The 24548-nt window shown below is 39.3% G+C and overlaps 2 protein-coding genes across 5 annotated transcripts in view; one reads left to right on the top strand and one right to left on the bottom strand.

Annotated features, from left to right (window-relative positions):
• LOC122995936 (actin-binding LIM protein 3-like) overlaps positions 1-1145 on the bottom strand; it is a 48574-nt gene extending 47429 nt beyond the window's left edge. For 2 of the 4 annotated variants that reach the window (XM_044371354.1, XM_044371355.1), the window contains exon 1: positions 396-1141. In XM_044371354.1, coding sequence (XP_044227289.1) covers positions 396-414 — 19 coding nt within the window. In that variant the 5' untranslated portion in view covers positions 415-1141. Of the gene's footprint in view, positions 1-395 lie in introns of all 4 variants that reach the window. The other 2 variants (XR_006406892.1, XM_044371356.1) reach the window with 2 other exon arrangements.
• A 12918-nt stretch (positions 1146-14063) lies between these two features.
• Positions 14064-22704, top strand: LOC122996171 (beta-2 adrenergic receptor-like). The gene is made up of 4 exons (XM_044371762.1): positions 14064-14278; positions 18155-18317; positions 18466-18757; positions 18949-22704. Exons 2-4 carry the CDS (start codon positions 18158-18160, stop codon positions 19994-19996), a joined length of 1500 nt encoding a protein of 499 aa, XP_044227697.1. The 5' UTR covers positions 14064-14278; positions 18155-18157; the 3' UTR covers positions 19997-22704.
• Positions 22705-24548: the final 1844 nt, after the last annotated feature.

The raw sequence follows: 24548 nt of genomic DNA, 5'->3' as shown, positions 1-24548 counted from the left end.
ACTGCAGGAATTTCTTCAGTGGAGGAATCCCTGGTTGTTAATCAGTACCACAGCAAATCTATACCAATCCATGCACACTGCTCACAATCTTCAGAACTGGTAACACAAACTGACAATGATGAAAATACTGATGAACATTGACACCTATCAATACACAATATCAGCCTCTGTTTCAACACAGAACAACCTTCACTTGACAGAGAGCTGGCTAATGACATGATGAAATGCGGTGTCAGTTAGTGAGCCAGTGATCAATAACCTCAGTGAAGGGCTGTTTATGTCTACTTCAGAATAAACCCTCCCAGGACACTGTGGTATGGATTAGGCAGAAACACACACACACACACACACACACACACACACACACACACACGTGCACCTTAAACTCTGCTCACCATTTGTCGGTCCACTCATGATGAATTCCACAGTTCACAGCTTTAATAATCGTCCTCAGTCTGTATCAGTCAGTTCATTTAAGCTTCCATCAGCAGGACAAAAGCTCCAAAGACGATCAAGCACTCTTGTCAACTCTCTCTATCCCAGTCCGACTTAAAACTCTTCCTCCCTCTCCCTGTTTCAGTCTAGATGGGGCTTTCCCTGCTCCTCCCGGCAAGCGGATTACTGCCAGGCGACAGACTATACTGTCCAATTGCTTAAATCGAAACAGACGGCATCCTCCTCCTCCTTCTCACGCCTTCAGCTTCTCCCTCTCCCACCCAACAAACCCCCCAGCAGTCCCCTGGCTCTGTGCAGAAGCGTCCATCGCTCCCTGAACAGTCAGTGCGCTCCCGAGGACGCCTGCATGTCCGTGTGCGCCGGTGTGAAGGCTGAAATGCTGCTGGTGAGTTTCACAGACCAGGAGCTGTCAGAGAGTCTTCCACCCGGCAGGACGGGCTCCTCTCACGGTACGAGAGCGCAGAACAGTGTCTGGACTCCAAACTGCAAGGGAATAAAGACGCCAGCCAATCCTGACTGCATAGTGTGATGGGTTTTTAACTGCCAGTGTCTCTCTAAAGGGAATTATGGGCCTGCTTTTATTGTAATTTCATCGGTCCTATGTGAAATCAATGTCATATTCCTGTAATATTCTTACCGTGAGTGTGTCAGGAAGTGTTTGTGAAAGTGTGTCAATGGCTCTCAATAGTCAGTTAATCCTGAATGTGGACTATCTTAATCCTATGGTATATTAAGGTCATAGATCGTCACTTTAATGCATAGGTTCAAGATTCAAAGACCATATTGTCATATACACAGAGCATTGCCGTTAAAGCATATTCAAAAAATAGAAATAAGATAACAGTATCTGTAAAGGCACATGTTAACAAGTTTAAAAGCAGTTATATACACACATTAAGTAAATATATAATTATGAAGGTCTATACTGACTGTACAGGTTAATAAGTGGAAATAATAGCATAAAGCCACAATAATTGTCACAGGGTGCGTTTTGATGTGGTCAGTGGACAATGAATTAACTTTCAACTTTGTTATTATACTGAAGGAAATTTAGTTTGCAGGCAGGCATTAAAGGACAGGTTCACAATTTCTCAAGTCTGTCCTAAAACTATGTCAGGTGCCCAAATGAACACTGACACTGGACCATTACTCCAGTTCATACTGACCATTAGAGGATCCCTTCATTATGTGCTTACAGTGTAAGTGATGGGGGACAAAATCCCCAAGCCTCATTCTGTGCAAGAATGTATTAAAAATTTATTTGAAGCTAATGTGAGACTTCAGTCGTCCAAATGAGTCGAATCAAGTCCATGTCTTTCTAAGTTAATGGGTTTTTTTAAAATGCCAAATTATCTCTTTTTATTTCAATATTTACACTGCAGCTGGACAGGAAAACGGTTGACTGTAATTTTGGAAGATATTCATTTTATTTGACTAAGTCAGATGGCTGAAGTATCATATTATCTGCAGATAAACTTTTTGCTCAAAACAAGGACTGTGGATTTTGTCCCCTGGACATCACTTACATTGTAAGCACATTTGGAGGGGATCTTCTAGTATGAATATATAAAATAATTACAGCAAGAGTCAGTGTTCATATGGGCACCTGACTGTTGTTTTAGAACAAATTTGAAAAACTGTGAACCCATCCTTTAAACACGTAGGACATCGGGATACACTGATGACAGTGAGAAGGAGCTATCTATATACTAAATCAATCAATAAATAAAAATATTAAGAATAAAAATATTCTTTAAATTAGTGACTGGCTCATATAGAATTTACATTTCCCACCTCCAAATGAGTTTTATTTGAACATATATATGTAAAGTACATTTAAACCAGGTGATGTCATAGCGTCATTAAGCAGCGTTTGGAGCATTAATGACATCACCACTCTGGTCTGCCTCTCTGCTGTTCAACCTACGGAGAGACTGAAATTTACAAATTCAAACTGAGCTGGACAATATTTTCAGATTAACATTTTGGTGGATTTCACTAAATTTAGTTTTCAAAGTGAGTTTAAACCGAATGGCTGTTATGTTTTCTCCCACAGTAAGCTATCAGTTTAATATGAGTTTAATATTACGATGCTTCTGCAAGCATATAACTGCATATTAGGATCTAAATAGTTTAATGTTTATTGTGATAACCATTTCTCTGCTTTAATGTCATCGCTTTCATATTAGAATAGGGATATGAATCATAGTGACTCATATTCTGTTAAAAGCTACAGTTTGTCCTCTTTCATCTAACTATAGGATGCTTTAATCCAGCGGTTGCAACAATCACCAATCACTCATACTCACAGTATAATGCTTGCAAGAGGTCCATTCATGATGAGAAATGTGATCACATAATCAGCCGCAGTAATTGTGTAATAACAAATAACTAATAAAATACTATTTGTTACATTTTTAGTTTTCATAGCAGAAAAAATACACAGGGTACAAGTGTTGCTTACAGTGGTTTGTATCTACAATGCAATGACACAAATAACACAAGACACAGTGTTAAAATTGTACTTTTTGATCTCTTCGGGTCCCGGTTTTTGAAGGTCTGTTACATTATTACACGTTATAAAAACGCAGTTCGAACACATGTAACATGTTTTCATCTGATTGACTGTGGAGTTATAGATAGATGGATAGGAAGATAAAATCATCCCACTACTTGTGGCTACAAAGAAACACCAAAAGGTGGCAGTGTAAGTTAAGACAATATTCATGGAAGCAGTGTGCTGTTAGTAGAGTCACTGCTGGTTGTGCAGATATTATGATGTGTCCCTTATATGAAAAAAGTAAACTTCAACTGGAGTCTGGAGCCTGTAAACTTTCCTTCCAGGCTGTATGAGGCGTATTCTGGGTAATGAAGTGGTGTCACCAGGGTTAGAAATGAATTGTGTGCCCAGCTCTGCAATTCACTGGAATATTTAAATGCAACACTCTTGATAGATGTAAAGTTCTAATGAAATATATACATTTTTAAATGACAACTGATGTTTTGAGACAACTGAGGTTTTTCTGTTTGTTAAACAGAGGTATGATTTGTACTCTCTTGCATAAAACTGCCCTCCATCACAAAAACATGTTTATACAGTTACCTTTCAGTCTGTCCTGTCTCACTTCCCTGTACTTCAAAACAATGTGCAGGATACTTCCTGCAAATACTGGCAAACCACTGTTGCTTGCTAACCCCTGCTGATTTTTCAGCCCAAGAAAGGATCTGCTCCAACATGAAATAGTCTTAATTTTAACTGTGAAAATTACTAACAGTATGTTACAGTATTTTTGTTAGGTTTTGATCTCTTACAGTAGACATTTGATTCCTCCAGGAAGATTCCAGCAGTATCTCTGTTATAGGTGAGCTTCAGAATCACAGGGTCAGGCTTTGGGTATTGGCCAATGCCTTCAATGAAAGTTGACTGGGGTCAGAAAAACAATATGTCAGCTGGAGTATCACATCCAATTTGTGCGTCTGTGGGGATGTTCAGGTGTGATTAATGTCCTATTGTCGAGACAGTCTACTGATTTAAAAGCATTTGGGACACAATGGTGAGTTCCTTCAAGAGAACATCGCCTGGCAACTGCTCTGTGTGTTATATTCACAATGTTTTACAGCATTACACTCTTATTATATTCCAAAAGAGGAAATAGAGGACATCTGTGAGAGATAAAATGACATTGTTGACGTTCATGCCAGATGCAGCTGATGGGGAAGTTGAAATACAAGTTAGTACTAAAGATAGTATGCTTTAGCAAATAGTTAACCACAAATGGTTAATGTGCATGCATGTGAACACATGTGTTTCAAGAATGAAGAAACAACAAGGTAGCAACCATATATGGCAACTGTGTTTCATCTGACGATGTTTGGGTGAGAACAGAAAGGCAAGTACTGTCTTGAATTTAGTAAAAATATCAATATCAGTAAATCATCTGCACATAAAGTTTAAGATGCTCATATAACATCAGGCTGGGGGCTTCTACTTGTCCTGTTTTACCACAATTTATATTGCAAACTGCCACATAAGATGTCACAGTAAACCAGCTGGCTTGCTTTGTGGCACAAACAGATAAAGCATTGTGTCTTACAGTGAAATGAAACGGCCGATGGGGGAACAAGCTAGAGGCAAACAGAAGAATGACAAAAGATAAAACAAACACACATGGTTTGATGCCTGAGAGGGGAATAAGTAGCCACATCCTCTTGGACAGGAAGCAACAGGCTTTATAGGAAATGTGGCATAATTAAAAAAACATCAGCCTATAAATACCACTGCAGTGAGACAGAGTCTAGCACTCGCCTCGACCATGGTTTTATTTGTTTGTCGTAATTAAAACAAGGTGTCAAAATATATTTAATGATACATTTTATACATAATGGTTAAACCTACAGTAAGGGATTTTTGGCCACATGGGGGCAGCAGAAACAAAGGCTGTAAACACAACATTTACATACACATATTATCACCTTATAAAATTGATATGGTAAACTTGTTAACTTGTGTTTCCAGCCGTCCTATGAATGTAAGTCCAATATTCTCTTTTAGCTCTGTTTTTGCTCTCTACCAACTCCTGACCCAGATAGCAAAATTGCTGTGGCCCAGATCCGGCCCACACCCGACACTTTCAGCACATTCATCCAGCCCACCTATTGCGTGGAATGATGGCATTTGGGTGGTCTGATCCTGTTTCCCAGATCTGGGCCACAAGCAAGCCATAACAATGCCGTATGTCAACTAAGAACAAACCAGATAAACCAGAACTGGCCCACATCCAGCGAGAACACCACATCTTTACCAAAAAAGGCCCACATTTGATTTGAGATATTTGGGCCATATTTGCTATTTTATTTTTTTGTCCGGGCCAGAAGAAGGCCAGCAGTGCCACATCCATATGCTATCTGGGGAAGGATACATTGGCTTTTTAGCTACTAAATGCTGCACTGTGTTCACCAGCTAGTCGCTAACCCAAAACAATGAGCTGGAAGACGCTAAAAGTCTCTGTAGAGGTGAGCAGAACTGCAAAGTTGAGTGATAACTGTATGTGAGTGACCCCTTTCATAAAAACATAATCATTTAGTCAATTGCTGATATATAATCGATTATCGATTACAGCAGCTTTAATATGTTGATTTCCAAATATAGGTGGCACCTTTAACCTGGTAGAAATCTACAAATAATGAAAATCTCCTCAGGCTGGAATGGATGTCAGCAGTCAACATCTGGGGGTAAAACAAACAAATAAAACACATATTTAAATAATTAAGGTTCAACTATCCATAATCTGCCCAATTTCAAGCTTTAAGTGTCATATCCATATCCATCCAGATTGTTTTACTATTTCATTAAAATAATTTTGTATTGATTCATCATTGTTATAGCTTTAATGGTGAATCCTGGGGATGTGGAAGACATGCAATGATATGATAAGGAAGTCTTTTGTCGCCCAGCATGAGGTCCAGTACGGGGTTTTGTGCAAGCACTTCTTCTCTCATTTCTCTTTACAGCAAGACTGGACATTGACCATCTGTGTGTGTGTGTGTGTGTGTGTGTGTGTGTGTGTGTGTGTGTGTGTGTGTGTGTGTGTGTGTGTATGTGTGTGTCTATATGTACTCATCATGTTGTGAAGACTCTAGTCTGTTCATACAGTTATATTCTGGTGACTCCTCCCATTTGGAGACATAAATTTGACCCTGGAGTAATAGTACATGTCCTGTGTGTCTGTGGGTTTGTCAGTCAGGAAATGGGACAAGGTGAAGGCGAGGTCACTTTATTGTGTGTGTGTGTGTATGTGTGTGTGTATCATTGATCTACAGTATCTAGCGTCACCTCTTCACATTAGAGGGTCTCTCTATGTCAGGGTCCTGTTCTTCACTGTGAGATTTATTGTTGATAAATCAGAATCTAGAGGTGAAAGGTCACGCTACACACCCCAAAAACATTGGATTTATTGCTGGATGAATCAAAACATATTCAAGCTTTTTCTTTAGATGTCTAAAGATAAACCACACCTCGTGCACAATGTATTTTCACCCATTTTGACCCAGAATATATCATGATATCATGATGGTGAATATCACGACCATCTTTCAGCCAGGACACATGTTGTTGTGTATACCGACAGTGTCACCTTTCACATGGAAGACATAAATAATTATCAGGCAGCCAGTTTTGACTGTGATAACAATGTCAGGATTACAATACAACTTTTATCTACAAAGGTACAGGAGACAAGTAATTCCTCTTTGAAAGCTTAGAGCTCTTACGACTCAAAATCCTTTGTTGAAACACATCTGCATTGTGGCACTACACTGTTGTTGTAGAATAGACACGTAGGCCTAAACATCTCCTTTGGCTGACTGCCGCTTCCCTCTCTTACATCGTTCAAACCTGGGTGTGGAGCCAGTTTTTCGCAGCCTTGGTTCGAGTCCAAAGGAGTTTTGAGCAGCTGTGTTTGGACAGACAGGAATTCTCTGAACCTTTGGGTGCAGTAAAATAACAGGATAGTACTATAAAAGACATCTCTCAGCTCAGAGAGCGTCAGGCGAAACAAGAGGCAAACTGGAAAGTGACCTGTGAGAAATGGTACTTGCAAATGTGTTTGTTTTAACCTGCTGGAGCATCAGTATGAGGCAGTATATTGCAAATGAGATAGTACACTGTAAAAAGTCTTTCACTGGTACTGTTGATACTACCTAAAATTAAAATGATTTAGATTTGCTCAAATAAATTGATTATCCTTTTAATTGTGTATTTAAGTCACACATAATCAAAAGCTGTCAAAATTTTGACAACTCATTATTTCCTGCATTGAAAACGAGGGGGAAAAAAAGACTTTTACAGTTTTTTTTTATCGCAATTCTCAAAAAATGTACTCAATTTAATCAAGTCTGATGTAATTCATATATTGACTTTAATAATGTTGGTTGAATTCATTTTCCCTTCTTTTTCATTTAGACTCTACTCATTTTTCTGCAGCTTACAGTATATTATTGAGTTTCTCAGGCTCAAAATACCAAGAAGTTCACTAAACCACCAAAAAAGCTTCAAAAATGTTGCCTATTCTTTTTAGTTTGTTTTTTTTTTTTTACCAAAGTAACAGTTTTTTACACAAATACTATCTCACCCAGGTTTTAAGCTGTAAAGAAATACTGTAAAGAAAGAAACATACAGCATCAAACCAATCCAAGTGTCCTCAGTGCTGCATGCTAACACTAAGTGTAAGTGAAAATAGGCAAATATCTCAAAGATGAGAAATTACGAGCGTGATGTTGTTCACAAGCAAGTAGAAAGATATTTCATGTCATCTCATTTAAAGGGGCGCTTTGCCAAAATAACCCCTGGTGATGTCATCAGGGGAATCTCAGTTTAGGCTTGGAGATAAATTTTCAATGGAAAGCCTGCATAGAGTGTAAAAGAGTTTAAATGGCAGGGAGGGTCTAAGGAAGGAAATTTACGATGCAGAATGATTAGAACTTGACCCATACTAGAGGCTAAAAGTCAGGGTATCTCTAACATATAAATCTGTTTCCTGTGAGTCACCAAACTTTATGAAAGTGCAATACTTAATTATTTAGAGTGACCTTTTAATATTAGTGTCATGTCCTCCACTTCTGCCTCCTCCTCCTCCTGGCCTCCAGCTGCTCTCTCTCTTTCCTCCTCCTTGTGTGTTTATGTTTACTTAATTACAGGAGTGAAGACTGGTGTGTGGGCTGTCAATCATCATGATTGACCCTGCATAAATACCTTGTTCAATCTCCACTTCTTCACCAGATCGAAGACTCTGTTCACACAGTTAGTCATGTTTCCAGCCTATCTTTGTTCTGGTTACTGTTCTGTCAGGATGCAGCATTTGCCTAAACCCTGTTTCTCTGGTGCATGTAGAAAACCTCAGCCTGACTCAAGCCCTAGTCCCCAGTCCTCCTGCCTCGTCTCCTCCTCTCCTCGTCACCTTCCTCAGCTCAGTTCAGCTCTCCGCTTTCTGGAACCTGCTCTGCCTGGCTCCCCTCATCATTCCCCTGCCCCTACTAGGCCCCAGCTTCATGCCCAAACCTCTGCCCCCAGGTTTCCAGCTACCTGGCCAAGCCCTCGCTCCAGTCTCCCCGCTCCCAGCCCAGCAATAAACTTCCTTGCAACTTGATTTACTGCCTCCTGTCTCTTAGCCTTAACAATTAGAATAATATACTGCTTTGAGTTACGAGGGGCTATTTCCCACAGGAAATGAACACGACAAGAGAGTGTTTATAATGTAGATATAATATGAGATTTTTGCCACCCGAAATAAACATTAATATGACAATGATATGATGAAGTCTCAGGCTATACAGAATGAATCATTTTTCCAGGTAAAAGAGCCACTTGCACAGTTGTTGAGGTGCTTAATTGTGTCATTCAAGAGCACTTGATGTATCATACTGCTCCCGAAGAGATGAAAACTGCTGAGGATTGTTTACAAATGTTGCTTCAAAAGGGATGACAAACAACACAGATGGGGAAAAAGGGACACAGGTAGGAGCGTAGGGTGATGGAGGAAAACGAGGACAGATAAAAGATGCGCAGCAAAGAATTACACAAGAAGGATATAACGAGAGAAAGGAAATGGAGAGACCAATGAGAGAAAGGAGGCAGAGGGGGAGTTATAAAGAAGACGGAGAGGAGATGAAAAAGGAGAGAGTGATGAGGGAACGCAGAAAGAGAGACAGATAGGAGAGTAAATGAGAGAGATGATGAGAGAGAGAGAAAAAAAGAAGGAGGAAGGAAGTCTGCTCACAAGCAGAAAGCGTGTTTATCTTTCTGCTCATATCCTTCATTCCCGCATCTGTAAGAAGCAGACCTTTCATTTCCCCTCTCCTTACCTGTTAACACACACACACACACATGATTATTTCACAACATGACCTTGACTATTTCTCTTTACCTTGTTTGACCTGTGCAATCACATCTGTCAAAACAGCTGTCTCAGCCAGGCAGAGGTGATGCTGGGTCCGTAAAGACACATAAATATGGTGTAAGAGCAGAGGGACAATGAAAGGAGAGTGAGGAAGACAGTGACCGAGCAGGGCGTAGTGGAAAAATTGATGGGATGAAGGATTCAATGTAAGACAGTATTTTGATGCATTATTTTTACGACTGCTTCATTCACAGCCCAATTAATGACAAAAGACAGCTCCTCTACATCTCATTACAATGTCAGCTTTCCTTCAATATTCAACCTTTTTTTCAGCCCATCTGTATACACTTACAGCTGTTCATTCCAACAAATTCAGTTTGGTTGAACATGTGCGTCGGAAAAATGCCAAAAACGCTGACAGTCAAAGTTTAAAATGCTGGTCAGTATTGCAACAAAATTTGGGAAAATGCACATATCTTAACTTGATTACCTTTAGTGAACTATGATGTTATTTATATCAAGATATTTAGGTCAAGACAGTCAGAAAATGCTAAAATTTCTTGTTGATTTCTTATTTCTTATTGAGATTATTCCCCAAATCCTCATATCAAATCACTGCAGTTCATGTAGCCATGGTCCGATCTTGGAACAGGAAACATGAGGTGTAAAAAAAACGTAGTCTGTGTAGGACATAGTAGCAGCAGGAAACAGTACAGTATGGTCCCAGTACTGTCCCAGTGCACATTATGTACAGGATATACTCGAAGTGGGCCTCCCTCACAAGAACAACAAAGCTGCACCAAGAACCCAGCTGAGACTGGGAATGTATTTTTCTCCTTGTGGATGTTCATTCACAGCAAATGTGAGAAACAATTATTGTTGTATTATTCTGCTGCACATGCATTTTTTGCACAGTATGTATTAAATATTTTCAGCTAAGAAGGTAAAGTGAGATAAAACAAATATGTGTTCTGCTCCGCATCATGTCTCGGTGATGAAAACCTCTAATCTGTGAATCACAGTTTACTTGCTGTAATACTGTAGCTGAAATAGGTCGCGTTGCTTATCAGTACATTTCAGCCACAGGATTCTTGTGTGAACGTCTGCAGCAGCATGGTTGCATTATAGATTGGTTCCACCCTTCGGGGAAAGCACTCAATACAGATGTGGTTACTGTTAGTTTTGATGACATTTGATATTGGATTCAGTGGAAAGTAACAGAGAAGATTAGAGGGGAACAATCACAAAAAAGACTTTGAGACACTTGCTCTGCCAGAACAATTTGTAAAGCATTTTGAATTGCCACTGTGTATGAAATATACCTCGCCTTGTCATGCACATTAGGACATCATTTCACCGAGACATCCCCTCTAGTTTTCTCCATTTCTTATTTGTACAACTGCACACTGTAGATTTGCTTGTAGCGTACACTCCCTTTAACGTGAACTCATGAGGTTATATTTCAACATGAGAACTTGAAGGCATCATATTCAAGTGGTTGAAATGTGATGGTCTTCATGGCTGAGGGCCTTTACAGACGAGGTAGGTTGCCAAACTGTTGCCGAGTGGTAACAAAAATGATTTAGCCTTGTTGCTTTTTCAAAAATGGTCAATTGATATATTTTGTGTTGCAAAGTCTTTTTTAGGAACAAGACAGGTAGACAAAAACTAGATTTTCACCTATTTAACCTCCATGGGTATACTTCACAACTCATGAACTTATATAGCAATGAGCAGTGAAAACAGTTCATAAGGAACAGTGAGACAGCTACATAAAGGGTACAATGAGCTGTGACAGCAATGACATTGATACTTTAGGTGATAGAAGATGTTGTAAGGGTCGAGGATGTACAGAGAGAGAGAGAGGAAGGGATAGGACAGGGACAGGAAGAGGTGCGGAGAGGAATGTGTTGTAGCTAGACAGACGTGAGGAAATGGCCATACTGCGTGCCTTGTGTCGGTTTTCCCATAGGAGGACACGTTACAGCGTTGGCGAGACAAATGGAATAGTTTAATAGAAGACATTCCGCTTGTATGAGCTCTCTAATCCTGCCACTGCTTGATTTGCTTGCTCTTCTTGGTACCCGCAGGAGTTTTCTCTGCAGGCGTGACGACCTTCAAATGAACTGTTTACAGCAGCTTGCACTTGTGCGAGTCGAGTGTTCCCCAGTGTTGAAACATACAGTAATTGACTCATGCACTGAATACGAATCAGAGTCATCTATTAGTTATGCAGAGCTTTATCTCTAATCAGTCCTTATAGCCGAATGTGTTCTGGGCTTCTTGACAAACATGCCCCAAAAGACGTAATTAAAAAGGAAATAGGTGATAAAAGAGAAAGAGAGATAAAGAATGAAATTAAGAGAAAAGGGAAATAGTGTGCTCTCATTGTGGTTCATGTTTTCCCCTGACAAAGTACAAAGTACAACTGGGTCAATTAAGCACATTCTTAATGCGAAAACAAAAACAATTCAGTTGTACAGTGACAAAGTGGAAAAACACTTATGATCATAACATGGATGGCAGGATGTCCTGTAGAAATATATAATGACATAAATCCCCCTCTCTAACATTCAGCTTTCATAAAGTTGTGTTTGTCTGTTATCATAAAGTTGAACTCAAACAAAAGTACTTTGCATTTTTAACACAGAAGAATATTGATTAGGTGGCATGAATGAATGCTTTGTTTGTGATGCGTTGTTTGTTGTGTCTGGGACGAGTGTGTTGAATATGCAAGTGTGTCAAAGATTCTTTTGTGCGACATGGCTTTAACTCAACCACATGTGGTGTGTGTGGGGTAAGTCTTTGTTGTGTATTTGCAGGTTATCATCAGGATAAAGCAGACACAACGTTCAGTTCTAAAATACTCTGATGGTTTCACCTGTTCTGAATATTTGGCCTACATTTTGTGGCACTTTGTGGGGAATTTTAACAGGTTCTTTTGTGCTCTACAGACTGTAATTACATGTGATGGCTTGGATTTAGACTAGGGCCCCACAAATATTAAAGTACATTCTAAAACTACCTGTGATAAAACATAGGAAACAGAAAATTCAACATTTAAAGCCTTCATGTGTGGACTTTTTTATTTTATTATATATACATTACATTTATTTGGTAGAAGCTTTTCTAAAAATTGACAATAAGTGCAGTCAACCTCTATATACAGCGTCTGTGAGGAGTTCATTTCACCACTTTGGGGCCAGGACAGAGCCTCAGTTTGGGTTACCTGCCTTGAACCCACACTAGTAGGGGTCGAGGAGGTTGTTCTGTAATTATAGCATTTTTCATATCATACTGATGTCCTAAACTTTTGCATGTAGAGAAATGGGACAATCCAAAAAAAAACTGATACAGTCTATGTGTAGCTTTTTCAGTTGTCCTAGGCTAGCACAGTGTGGTTTTTAATACCACCAATACCAGTATGGGGGTGCCAGAGATGGTAATTTTCAAAATCGACACAACAACACATTATCTATACAGCCCACACATACACTTAGGGCAATTTAAAAGAGTGTTAAATGTATTGTTTTCTTAAAAAATGGCATTAAAATTCTAATCCTTAAGATTTTCATTATGTTGAACCTATTTTTTGATATTCTTTAGTCAATGGTGACACCAACTAACAAGACCTGGGGGAAGAGTCGCCATGCATGCTAACCGTGCATGAACTCATTGCCCTGGAAGATGAAATTAATAAATTTGTCCCACATATAGCATATACAAGGACACAGTCAGATACTTTTCATCTGAATAATGAATAATGTCCCAGACCAAATTGGTAATTTTTTTTAGGTGTTCTTATTTCATTTATTACAGCTAAATGTGAATTAGCCTGCACTTTTGCAGTTTGGGTTTAGGGACATATTCCTCTAGCAACACCTTTAAATTAATTTTCACGAAGATGTGAATAATCCAGGCTTGTGTCAAGCTAACCCAGATATCCATGTACAAAAAAAAAAAAAACAGGCTGCGGTTCAAATAAACTATAAAATAGATTGGAGACTACCTGTGTGAGCCTGCTTTTATCTTATATTAACTACAAACTTGAAACAAAAGTAGTGCAAAGCAATTTTGTTTTCTGCTAATCATACAAAACAAGAAGCAGAAGTCATATTACTGAACATACTGTGTCTTCTAACATTTGCCCTCAGTTCCCCTAACCTGGATTCAACATGCAGTTACTTTTTTTCTGCAATACATGAAGTGTTTGTTTACTGTGGTTTCCATATTTTCATATCTGATCACTATGACCACCACCTCAAACCAACCTTAGCTGAGTTATTTTAGTTGCCTTAAATTAAACAATGTCTTTTGTCTTCATTTTTTGTCTTATTCTCTGTTGATTAGTGTAATTGATGGAAATGTTGTGGTTATGTTTTAAACTACAGGACTGCAGCAGCACAGCTACCCTGCTGCTAAAAGCAAGGGTCTGTGGTTTTCCTCAACAGCCCTCAAGTGTGAATGTAAAGTAGGGTGGAGCTAAAAAGAGCTGAGAAAACCTTCCCTAAATAAATAAAGGTTGAAAAAAAAGAATGTTTCCCAGAGAGTTACTGGGTGCTGTCAAGCTGTCAGTACACTGCAGACATGCGATATACATTAAAAGCCATTTCTTGTGCTCTGATTGGCTACTGTCCTGCTGTGATGTCATCAGGGCTTGCATATAAAAGGGGTGACGGGCTCAGCTGCTTCAAAAGGGCAAGTGTGGTTGAGGGCTGAAAGAGTGTGTTTATACATGAACGTGTAAGGGAAAGAGAGAGCGAGACAGAGTGTGTGTGTGTTGGTGACACACATTCATAACTCAGGGAAAGAGGAAGAGAGACCAAAAGCTGCTGACAAACACATTATAATGATACTTTGTGTTGTGGATTTAAAAGCTTTTGGATTATCAAATCACTGGATTGTACAGAGCAGGACAGAACCTGGAGGTAGGAACACTTACAGTAATTTCAAGTTTGTTTTTTGTTACAACAACAAATGCTTTATGCATGCACTGTGTTCTCATGAGTGCATGTATATATATCTGTATATATATATATATATATATATATGTATATGTAAAAACAACATGTACTCACAGTGATACCGTGGCTATTTTAAGACTCTTTTTCACGCAAGTGTCTCCTGGTTCACATGTCAGAATTATGAAAGCATTAAAAGGATTTTAGTTTTACCATTTCATACCCTTTTTATACTATAAAAGTGCATAAATTTGAACTCTAAAGTCTCAAATATTTAAAAAAAGATAATTCTGATTAATTTTCCTTTATTCTAGCAGCTTCCAAATGAAAAAGACCCCTGACTACATACAAATTAGCAGAAAGAAGTCTGGAAATGATTCCAGTGTGATTCAGTGAATCCAAACTAGCTTTCATCTTCATCATATATAGCTTATTTTCACAAGACAGTGTACCGTTTCTCAGCTCACTTGTTACACAGGCAACGTGTACAAAGACATCTCTTCTCTCTCACAGCTTCGTCTACTGTCATCGGTTTATTCTACAAAGACCTGCAAAAGCTGCATGCTTCATGTACACGCGTATTTTTGTGTGTGCACATGCACTTGTGCTTGTGTGTTTGTGTGTTTGTGTTTGTGCATGTACTATTGTGTGCATTTTATGTGTATTTAAGTGCTCAGTATTATGGCCATCACCAAGGTCTGCCTAAATATTAGGATATTTATATCTCTGTAAATCTTTTGTGTTTGATTTTTGGCCTCCGAGAGCTGGTCAAGTTTCTTTTTTTGTGTGTGTAACTGTTTGAACAGCTCAGGCTGGGAGGGCAGCAGAGCCTTTTTCACAAGCTTGACTATGTTATTTGTGCAGGGTGGCTGCCTAGATTATTGATCTGATCAATGGGGGCAGTGAACAGTCACAAGACACCATTACAGGGTCATCAACATAAATGTCGGCAGGGTCAGGCCTCATGAAGAAAGCAACAAGTGCACTGAACTGAACATTTTACAAACATGAATAAAAATAGATAGAATCATTTCTTTGGTTATATACAGTATAGCCAAGCGTGGGATTATGTGTGATGCATTGTCAACTGTTAGGGGCGGACTGTGCTATGCTTCATTTATATAATTGAAACAGACTTCTAAGCATCAGTGATGAAAGATTGATTTTTAAAATGAATCTGAAGTTAATTCTCCAGCAGATCCATCATGTACCCCACACTTTGGCACCTCTGTACTCTCTAAATGTAAAAGTGTTGAGGTGGGGACATTTTAAGAGTGATGACAAACTTGCTTCTGTGTGCCGCAGACAGCATGACTGACAGCATACTAACACAGATAATTAATATGCAGTGCTGTGCTACAGTGATGTAATAAAACTGTAAGGCTTTGTTTAATTAGGTCAGCAATTCGTCACATCCGTGAAATGATTGTCATAAAAAAACAGTCTTGTCATGGTCCACCCCAGCATTTTGAAATGCATCCCAAAATATAACACTTTGCTCATTGACCGCAGGAAGACTGAGTAAACACTTGTGAATCAATGCACCTCTTTACAGCTTGCATTAAAGTGTGTTGAGTACTTGGATTGTGTTGGAATAAAGCCAACACACATATAAAATCCAAGTGTACATGCACACAGAAGATCCAGTTAACCAAACAACCTCTGGAGGTAGTCAGAAAAACAAAATGAATACACCTCCACCTATGAAACACACACAGAGCAAACAGCAGTTACTGTAGGATGACTCATTATCCTAAACCTTTGGTTATTTTACAGTACTTGCAGTACCATCCCCCAACTGTCAGAATAGTAAAAAGGGGTCACCAGATGTCTGCTGTCAATTTGGCCATGGCTGTAAAAGAGCCTTTATCCTCATCATTTTATTTCATCTAAGTTACTACTTCTATAGCAGGAACTGACGCTGAGCTCTCAGGCATAAACAAACCAATATGCAAGTTGTCCCTATGCAGTTAGCCATAATGGCTGCTTCAAAACAAACCTTTGAAGCGTTTCATATAAAAATCATGTTTATTTGGAAAGATGTAAGACTCTCAGCAGCTTGCCCTAACAATGGCTGTTTTGTGCGATAAATGTCTTTTGGTGAATTACTGGAATCTCTAAAACGGAGCTGGAGAGAGCAACATCAGCATGACACATAGAGCCGTAACGGCCACATTTATGAGAAATACATCAGGTTGAAATAAACCGGAATTTTCCTTTAATCTAACCAGCCTAACCTTAACTTACCATGTATAAATAAAAATTCAATAAGATAAAATACATTTACCGTTCTATGCTCACTGTGCAGCATGACTATGAAAACAATGTAATAATCGACAATGCGTCACAAGTTCATTTTATGTAGTGATGCCTGTGATTCAGTCCAGGCAGGCAATTCGCTTTGTGCTGCTACACTGACACATAGCATATGTATTCTTCTCATAGCAATATATGTCCAATGCACGCATAGGATAAGGTGCAATAAGGCAGTCTATTTAAATGCACATATGCTGCCTGATCTTGCTCTGCTAATGCTGCTGCTGCTTCTGCTTCTGCTCTTTTGCATTTCACAAGCACAAACTCTTCCCCAGAATCCAGGCTCAGCATATGTGGAGAGTGATGTAGGTTAAAAGCCAAATAGGAAGTCAAAGTTCACCATGAATTGACTGAAAAACTTAGGAGGGTAACAAGATACTGATATGGACATAGGAAATGTAATGTTAATCTATATCATAGTAAGACACAAGGCTGATATCAGGGGAGAAAGACTAAAAACCCCAACCAAACCCTAACAAGCTGTAAACCCCAATCAAAAGATTGTGGTTAGGACCCACTACAGTAGAATGCACACTTCTGAACTTGATGAACTTGTGATAACACCAAGTCACATATAACTTCCTCTGTGAAACAATATTCGCTAATATTCATATTCATTCATATTCATTCTCTATAAGATAGCAGGAAGGACAGGCCTCACCAGTTGACCAACATTATGACCTTTTGAAAGACTTTTTATATATTATATATTTTTTATATATTTTTATCATACTTTTTTCTCAAAATACCAGCCCAATGTAAATGCAATTCGGTATGTTCTTTGGCAGATAGTGTAACTGTAACTTGGAAAATATTGTAACTCTATTCATATGCATTTGCTTTTGAAATGCTTTGCAAAGCTTAAATTTCATCTTAAGGACACGCTCATCTCTCCATGTACACACATTGGCACAACCACACTGGATGGGTGTGGAGCACACTCAGGCACACTTTGTGCGGGAGCCACCCTTCCTCACTTACCGCTATATGCACTTGACTACATTACTGCTGCTGCCTAAGGCTATTTATTATAAGTGTATTCACAGTTTGTAGAGAAGCGTGAGGGAAAAAAGAGTTTCCATTTTCTTTGCTTGTAGCAGCTCAAATCAAATGTCTGCCTGTGTTTTCATTAAATTGGACGGTAGAATAACAACTGCTAACAGGCAGTGTCTCTACAAAGCAACAGGCCCCAAGCAGATTAAGTCTTAAGACTCATTAAAATCAACCAGAAAGATCTGATCACAGTCAAATGCTGTAGCCCATCCTGATCAACACTGAAGGAGTAAAGAAAGAGTCCGAGCCTGAACTGGACTCAACACTTTTCCCATCAGAATGTGTGTAAACTCACCTCAGCACAGCCGATACTGCAAATTGCAAAATGCATTACAAGCAAAATTTTTCATTTCATTTACTTACATTTACATACAATTACATTTACAAACCTTTTTATGTATCAGTACTTTTCATTTGTCTTTAATCCATATTGAAAAATGATGTGTTGCATCATGTTGTGTGTTATGACTGTAGATCATGGAGCCTGTGAGTGCTGTGTCAGCACTGGCTAACCAGTCACAGCACAGCAATTCCTCCCTGGTCCCTGATTGGTCGGGGAGATCTTCGGAGTATAGTGATGGTGAGCTTGTGCTGCTGGGTGCTGCAATGGCCATTCTGGTTCTGGCCATAGTTTTTGGTAAGTTATGAAACTGTCATTTTCAATTGGTTGATGTATTCTTATTTTACAACCTATTGTCTTCTACAGTGTGATTAAATTTAGACAAAATTCAAGTGTCTCTTTTAGCTACATTACACTTGTAGTTCGTATCTATTCTTCTATCCAGGTAACGTGCTGGTGATTACAGCCATCCTGCGGTTCCAGCGGCTCCAGACAGTCACCAACCTCTTCATTGCCTCGCTGGCTGTTGCTGACCTCATCATGGGTGTAGCCGTGGTCCCCTTTGGCTCCATCTACATCCTGCTAGGAGCCTGGCAGTTTGGAAACTTCATGTGCGAGTTCTGGACAGCAACTGACGTGCTGTGTGTGACGGCCAGTATTGAAACATTGTGTGTGATCGCTCTGGATCGCTACCTCGCCATCACCTTGCCGCTCCGCTACCCAACTCTGCTCACCAGGTATGACCAAGACAGAGAATCTGGTCTGGCTGTGCAATTTAAGGTAGAATAATTATTTCAGTTTTGTAACTCACAATGACTTTTATGTTAATAGCTAACATGATATTAAACAAGCCCAATATTTCTAATCTATCTGTGTTTTCACTCACCTGTTTACAATATTGTTCACCTTGTTTTATGCTGTTGACCAGGGGTCGGGCCTTTGCGGTGGTCCTCGGGGTTTGGGTAGTAGCCTCCCTCATCTCCTTCCTGCCCATCCACCTGAAGTTGTGGGTGTCTGGCGATGAGGAAGCTCTCCGGTGCTTGGCTGACGAGTACTGCTGCGATTTCAACACCAGTGCGGCATACGCGGTGTCTTCCTCAATTGTGTCGTTCTACCTGCCGCTGGTGGTGATGATTTTCCTGTACACCCGGGTGTTCCAGGAGGCCCAGAAACAGCTGGAGAAGATCAGAGGGAGGGAGAGGCACTTCGATAACTTGCATTACACTGCACAGCTGGCTTATCCCGATGATAGCCCTGGGATGAATAAACTCACTGAGGAAGGAGAACAAGCGGGAGAGGACAGACTAAACATGCAGAAAATAGGAGGTATAGACACTGGAAAGGAGGAAAGAGGAGGCGAGACCAAGCAAAATGGAGGAGAGAACAGAGCAAGGACAGAAAAACACCCTGCCACAAAGCGTCATAAGTTCTGTCTTAAGGAGCACAAGGCTGTGAAAACTCTGGGGATCATCATGGGAACCTTCACATTGTGCTGGCTGCCCTTCTTCATCCTCAACATCCTCATGACCTTCTTCAATCTGGGTGACATTAAGCTGCTCTTCAGACTCCTCAACTGGCTCGGATACTCCAACTCAGCTTTCAACCCGCTTATTTATTGCCGCAGCCCCGACTTCAGGCACGCCTTTCAGGAGATACTCTGTTTGAGGGGCAAGAGGGGAAAATGGGGAGGGAGGAGAGGATGGGGATGTTGCAGAGAGAGAGATCGTTACTCAAAGCCCTCGTGTCGGACAGCAGGGGACTCGGACCATAATGGCGTTAGGGGGTTGGATGTTCAACTGAGGTCAGGGTGGAAGGGCAGTCTGGAGAGCTCCATTCGAGACAGCTCACTGACCCTGGCTCCTGCAACATCTTGCTCTGAGCAGGTTTTAGAAGTAGCTCCAGGTTCCCTGACAAACTGGCAGACTAATAGTTCTGCAGTTGGGAGCCATAAGGATAATCTGGCTTCTACTGCTTGACCAATTAAGAGATTGTACTTTACATTGTTTGTACAAAGCTGTGCAGTAAACACTTTGATGAAGCTTATAATGTTCGTTTTTGGTTGTAGAATGACTCAACCTTTTGCTATTTTATGAGGCTGTGGTTATCTAATATTCCGTTGAGTGTCCTTCGGTCAGTGTCACTGGGTTTTACTTGTAATCACTGTTCCTCTTTGCTGCTGCAGATTGATAATTCCAGTTTCATAATGTAGATCACAACTACAAAGGCAGCTACACAAATGAAACTTAAAAGAGGACTTATACCTTTAAGTGAAATTTCAAGGCATCACAATGCAATTTTTTGAGGTAAAAAGAGGCCAATTACTTAATGCCTGCATTGCTGGTGCATCAGTCTCAAACACTGCAAAAGTGTGCAAAATGTGCAGCTTCAAAAATCACGAAAATGCACCAAAAAAGTGAAATCTAACGTTATGAGCTTCACCAAACTGATGCTTACAACAAGGCTGGTGTATTGGAAGATGTTTCTTATTTTGTCCACCTTCCTGTTAATACCAAATGGATAACAGATAGGTGATGTTATGATGGACTGCATATAAATGAAATGCTACTGAAATAAAGGACAAATAGGAGCAAATATCCAATTCTGCTGTTACATGTACTGCAGAGAATAAGTGAGAAGCTGACTACCGGATAATGAAATTCCAAAAAGAGTAATAAAATATGCATTCTCATGCATTCGATGATGTTTCTTTACTGGCAGCAGTCAAATAGGAAAAGCAAAAAGTGGCCTTTGCTTAGAAATCCAAAGAAATTAGCTTTGGCAGGAAGGTTGCTGGTTCAAATTCCTGCACACTGACAGACTGGGAAGAGGAAAACATGCAGTCCAAGAGACTGTAGCAGCATCTACTGTACTGTAGGCTACCTACTGCATACTCTACCTACCCACAGTAGGTATCATAGCAGTTGTGAATGTGTAGCAGTGTTTTGCTTAAAACGAGTTTGTGCTTAGAAAAGATTAGACAGTTCAAAACAATAAAACAGTTTTGTGTTTTAAACATTGTGTATTTTGGCATCCCTGATTGGCCAGTTTGGATGACTGAGATTCACATGACTAAAGGTTCTTCTGCATTTTCTTAAAGCCAACCTGAAATTCATCTTCAAATTTGAATACAGCCTAAAATATCCATGACTAAAGGGCCAACAATCAAACAAACAAAAAAGATTTTAATATATTAAAAGTTTTACAGCTAATTTACTTCATCAGGACTGTGTAGGTGTGGTTGATTAGATTTGACTGACAGAAATAACCTTCCAACTTTCATCAGATTGTGATTAAAATATGACTACGCTCTGATTGCTGCACAGACGGATGTGACAACCTTTTTTCCAACTGAGCCTCACCCATTAAAAATCAGTGAATAGAGCACAGACGAAAACTTAAAGGTGCCCTGTGGAGTTTTCTTGTAAACAAACAAAAGTTATGTTTACATTCACTGTTACTCACCAAAACTCATTGTGTGCATCCTTGTAATATAACAAATATGTTGAATCCATTTACTTCCTCATAAAACATTTGCAAAACTGTAAACTGTAAAGTACTTTAAATCCTGCATCATTAACATCCATGTCTACTAGCTTGCAGTCTCCTTCTTCTCTGACTTTGTTGGCACATTGCTGTGTATTTTGGTGCATCATAGCCACCTGTGGATCAGTGGAATTTTGTAAAATGATTGGTAGGACTCGTGTGCGCACATGAGGCAAACAAAACGGGGACCCACTCATGAAAAAATGTCTCTGTAGCGCTACCAGAGGTTAAAAACTCCTCAAGGATCCTTTAAATAGAGAAATCTGTCATGTGAAATAAGTAACGCGGTTCTAACTTTGGATGAAAATACTGTGGTCTTGCAGGATCCAATCAGAAGCTGATTAAGAGAAGATTTCAGGGCCTTTAAGTTGAATTTTAATGAATATTTAGATAGATTAGATAGAAGTATGCCTCAGTAAGACAAAGACTACCTATGGCCAAGCTGCCATGTGACTTGACAGCAGCCAGGGCCACATTACCAAAGCCTCTAAAGTCAAAAACACACTGCTGCCATGTGATACGCATCAGGTCAAGCTCAGTTATTATTTTCTGCATAAACCCACAAGGCAAGAAACACAAGTGGGAATTTAGCACTGCATTTGCAGTTCTAATAACCTCACCTGCCCTGCAAAAAGTGAAAAGCCGAACATCCAGACAAAATCTTGCTGAAGCAGAGATAAAAAGAAATAAAATTTGTTTGACCTGTGGCTAAGAGGCTTACTTGAACAAGAGGGCATCATTTGAGGCTCACTTATAAAACTCCAGATTATCAGCAGCCTGCCTGTTTTCATTCCTTCCTGATAAACCTCGTCGCTGGTCCAAAATCATTTACTGGTGTATATTTGGATCTTCCATAAACATCCGAGATCCAAACTTGTGACTATCATAACTTTTTCTGCCTGGGTCCGCTCCCTTTTATCACGTATTCGATGAAACAATTTTCCCTTTCTCTCTCTCCAAACATCACCACCTACCCACTCTTTGCTTTTATCATGCCTGCTTTAGCTCTTTTGTAGTAAGAACATTGTAATCTGTCAGAGCTGGGAAGATAATTTTCATGCAGTGGGATCTGTTTCCATAACATTGTTTGTTGCACTCACTATAAAAACATAGCACTCAGATAACATATATATATATATATATATATATATATATATATATATATATATATATATATATATTTTATATTACTACAAAGTGTGTTTAGATTAGTTTCTATATCATTATTTTCCAAATCCAAAGCAACAATGATAAAGCGTCTCACATATAATAGACTACACAGAATCACTTTACATTATATTCCAAGTGGACAAATTACATTTTGAAAATAACCTCCCCAGCATTGCTATTACATGCATAGATCATTTATGTTCAAAATTAAACTTGCACAAGTTATTGAGGGTCAATAATTGGCGATTGTGTACTGTAAATATGATCTACACATGTGTCTGCCTGTATATATGTTTTGTGTACATGTCATGTGATTTGTATGTGGCTATTTGTGCATTTTAAAGCTTGAAACATACCATTACTGTAACATGTATGGGACATGGATTAAGTAACATTTGGAATATACTTGTAGTTTTGTTGTCTTTTTGCTGTACTAGATGAGTAATGTTTACTACATCAGGATGATTCAAATTCAATAGTTGGCATGAAGAAAAAACTATAATAACTGAGTATAAAATACTTTCTGATGAATGTATTTTGCTGGCACTAATCGCACTGTTCCATGTGATACATGTAATTTATCTGGTTCTCCAAAAGAACAAAATGTTATGACTTGCGTTATGTGGATCGCTTCTGTATCGCTTCTGTTAATACATGTGGACATTGGATTACACAGTTTGAGCAGCACTGAAACACGTTTACACTAATTTTATATTACATTTGTGTGTCATCTGGTTACTGAGACAAATCTGAAACTTTGAGCGTTCACCCAGAGGAAAGGATTGAATTTTCTACCTCCATCAGAGTCACATGAATGTCATCTCATCTCTGTAAATATTTATTCATAAGCTGTTGTATTTGTGAGTAAAAGGAAGAAGTTTGAAATTGTATTGGTTTTAAGTTTGTTGCAACTACTGTACGTATGTGTGTGTGTGTGTGTGTGTGTGTGTGTGTGTGTGTGTCTGTGTGATCACAGGGGACAAGCAGTCAGAAAACAAAATAGCGGACAAATAAGATTAAAATTATCTTAATATTATCTTGAAAAACCTGGGTGAAAACATTCATCTTGAGTTATCTGGATATATATGCCAATTACGTGTAATTTCCCCCTGACTTTCTGATAATAAAATTATCCATTTTTCTTCAGCATTGAATTGCCAATAATTCCAAGTGTTTTGATGCCCCTTACAAAAATCATTCTTGTCCATTTTACAGTGCCAACAACAGCATTGCAAAGTTTTCATCTTTGCATTGGCACCCACTGACACTCCATAATGGAAGTTTTGGCTCATTTATCAAGTGCAGTAGCCAGTTGGCTAAAAATCAGTCTGACAGAGTATTAGCTGCATGCTTTTAACCAAGCAGAGCATTCATCAAAAAAAAAAATTACAAAGGCAGCCACAGTTTCTCATAAGGCATATGAGAAATTACTGTAACACCAGCAAATTAAGAAAAATTTAGCACCAAAAGGCGCTTTGTCGACAAATAAAATGAAAATTGGAAATATGATTCTCATCGCACTGCACCTTGAACCTCCTTTAACTAAGCCCATGGGACAGGAGCTTATTGTTCTTATTCAGCCATCCAGTTATTCATGAAGACTCGGCTTGCCTGTTTGCATTCAAGCTAAAGTGTGTGTGTGTGTGTGTGTGTGTGTGTGTGTGTGTGTGTGTGTGTGTGTCTGTGTGTGTGTGTGTGTGTCTGTGTAGCATGAGGAACAGTGACAGGTGCTCTTGGTCACAGCAGCTACAGTATCAGCTGCTGCAGAGGAAATACAATCAGCTATATTGCCTCAATACACACACACACACACAC

Source organism: Thunnus albacares, chromosome 13 (genome assembly GCF_914725855.1).
Source record: "Thunnus albacares chromosome 13, fThuAlb1.1, whole genome shotgun sequence".
NCBI lineage: Eukaryota > Metazoa > Chordata > Actinopteri > Scombriformes > Scombridae > Thunnus > Thunnus albacares.
This window is presented reverse-complemented; position numbering and strand designations above follow the sequence as displayed.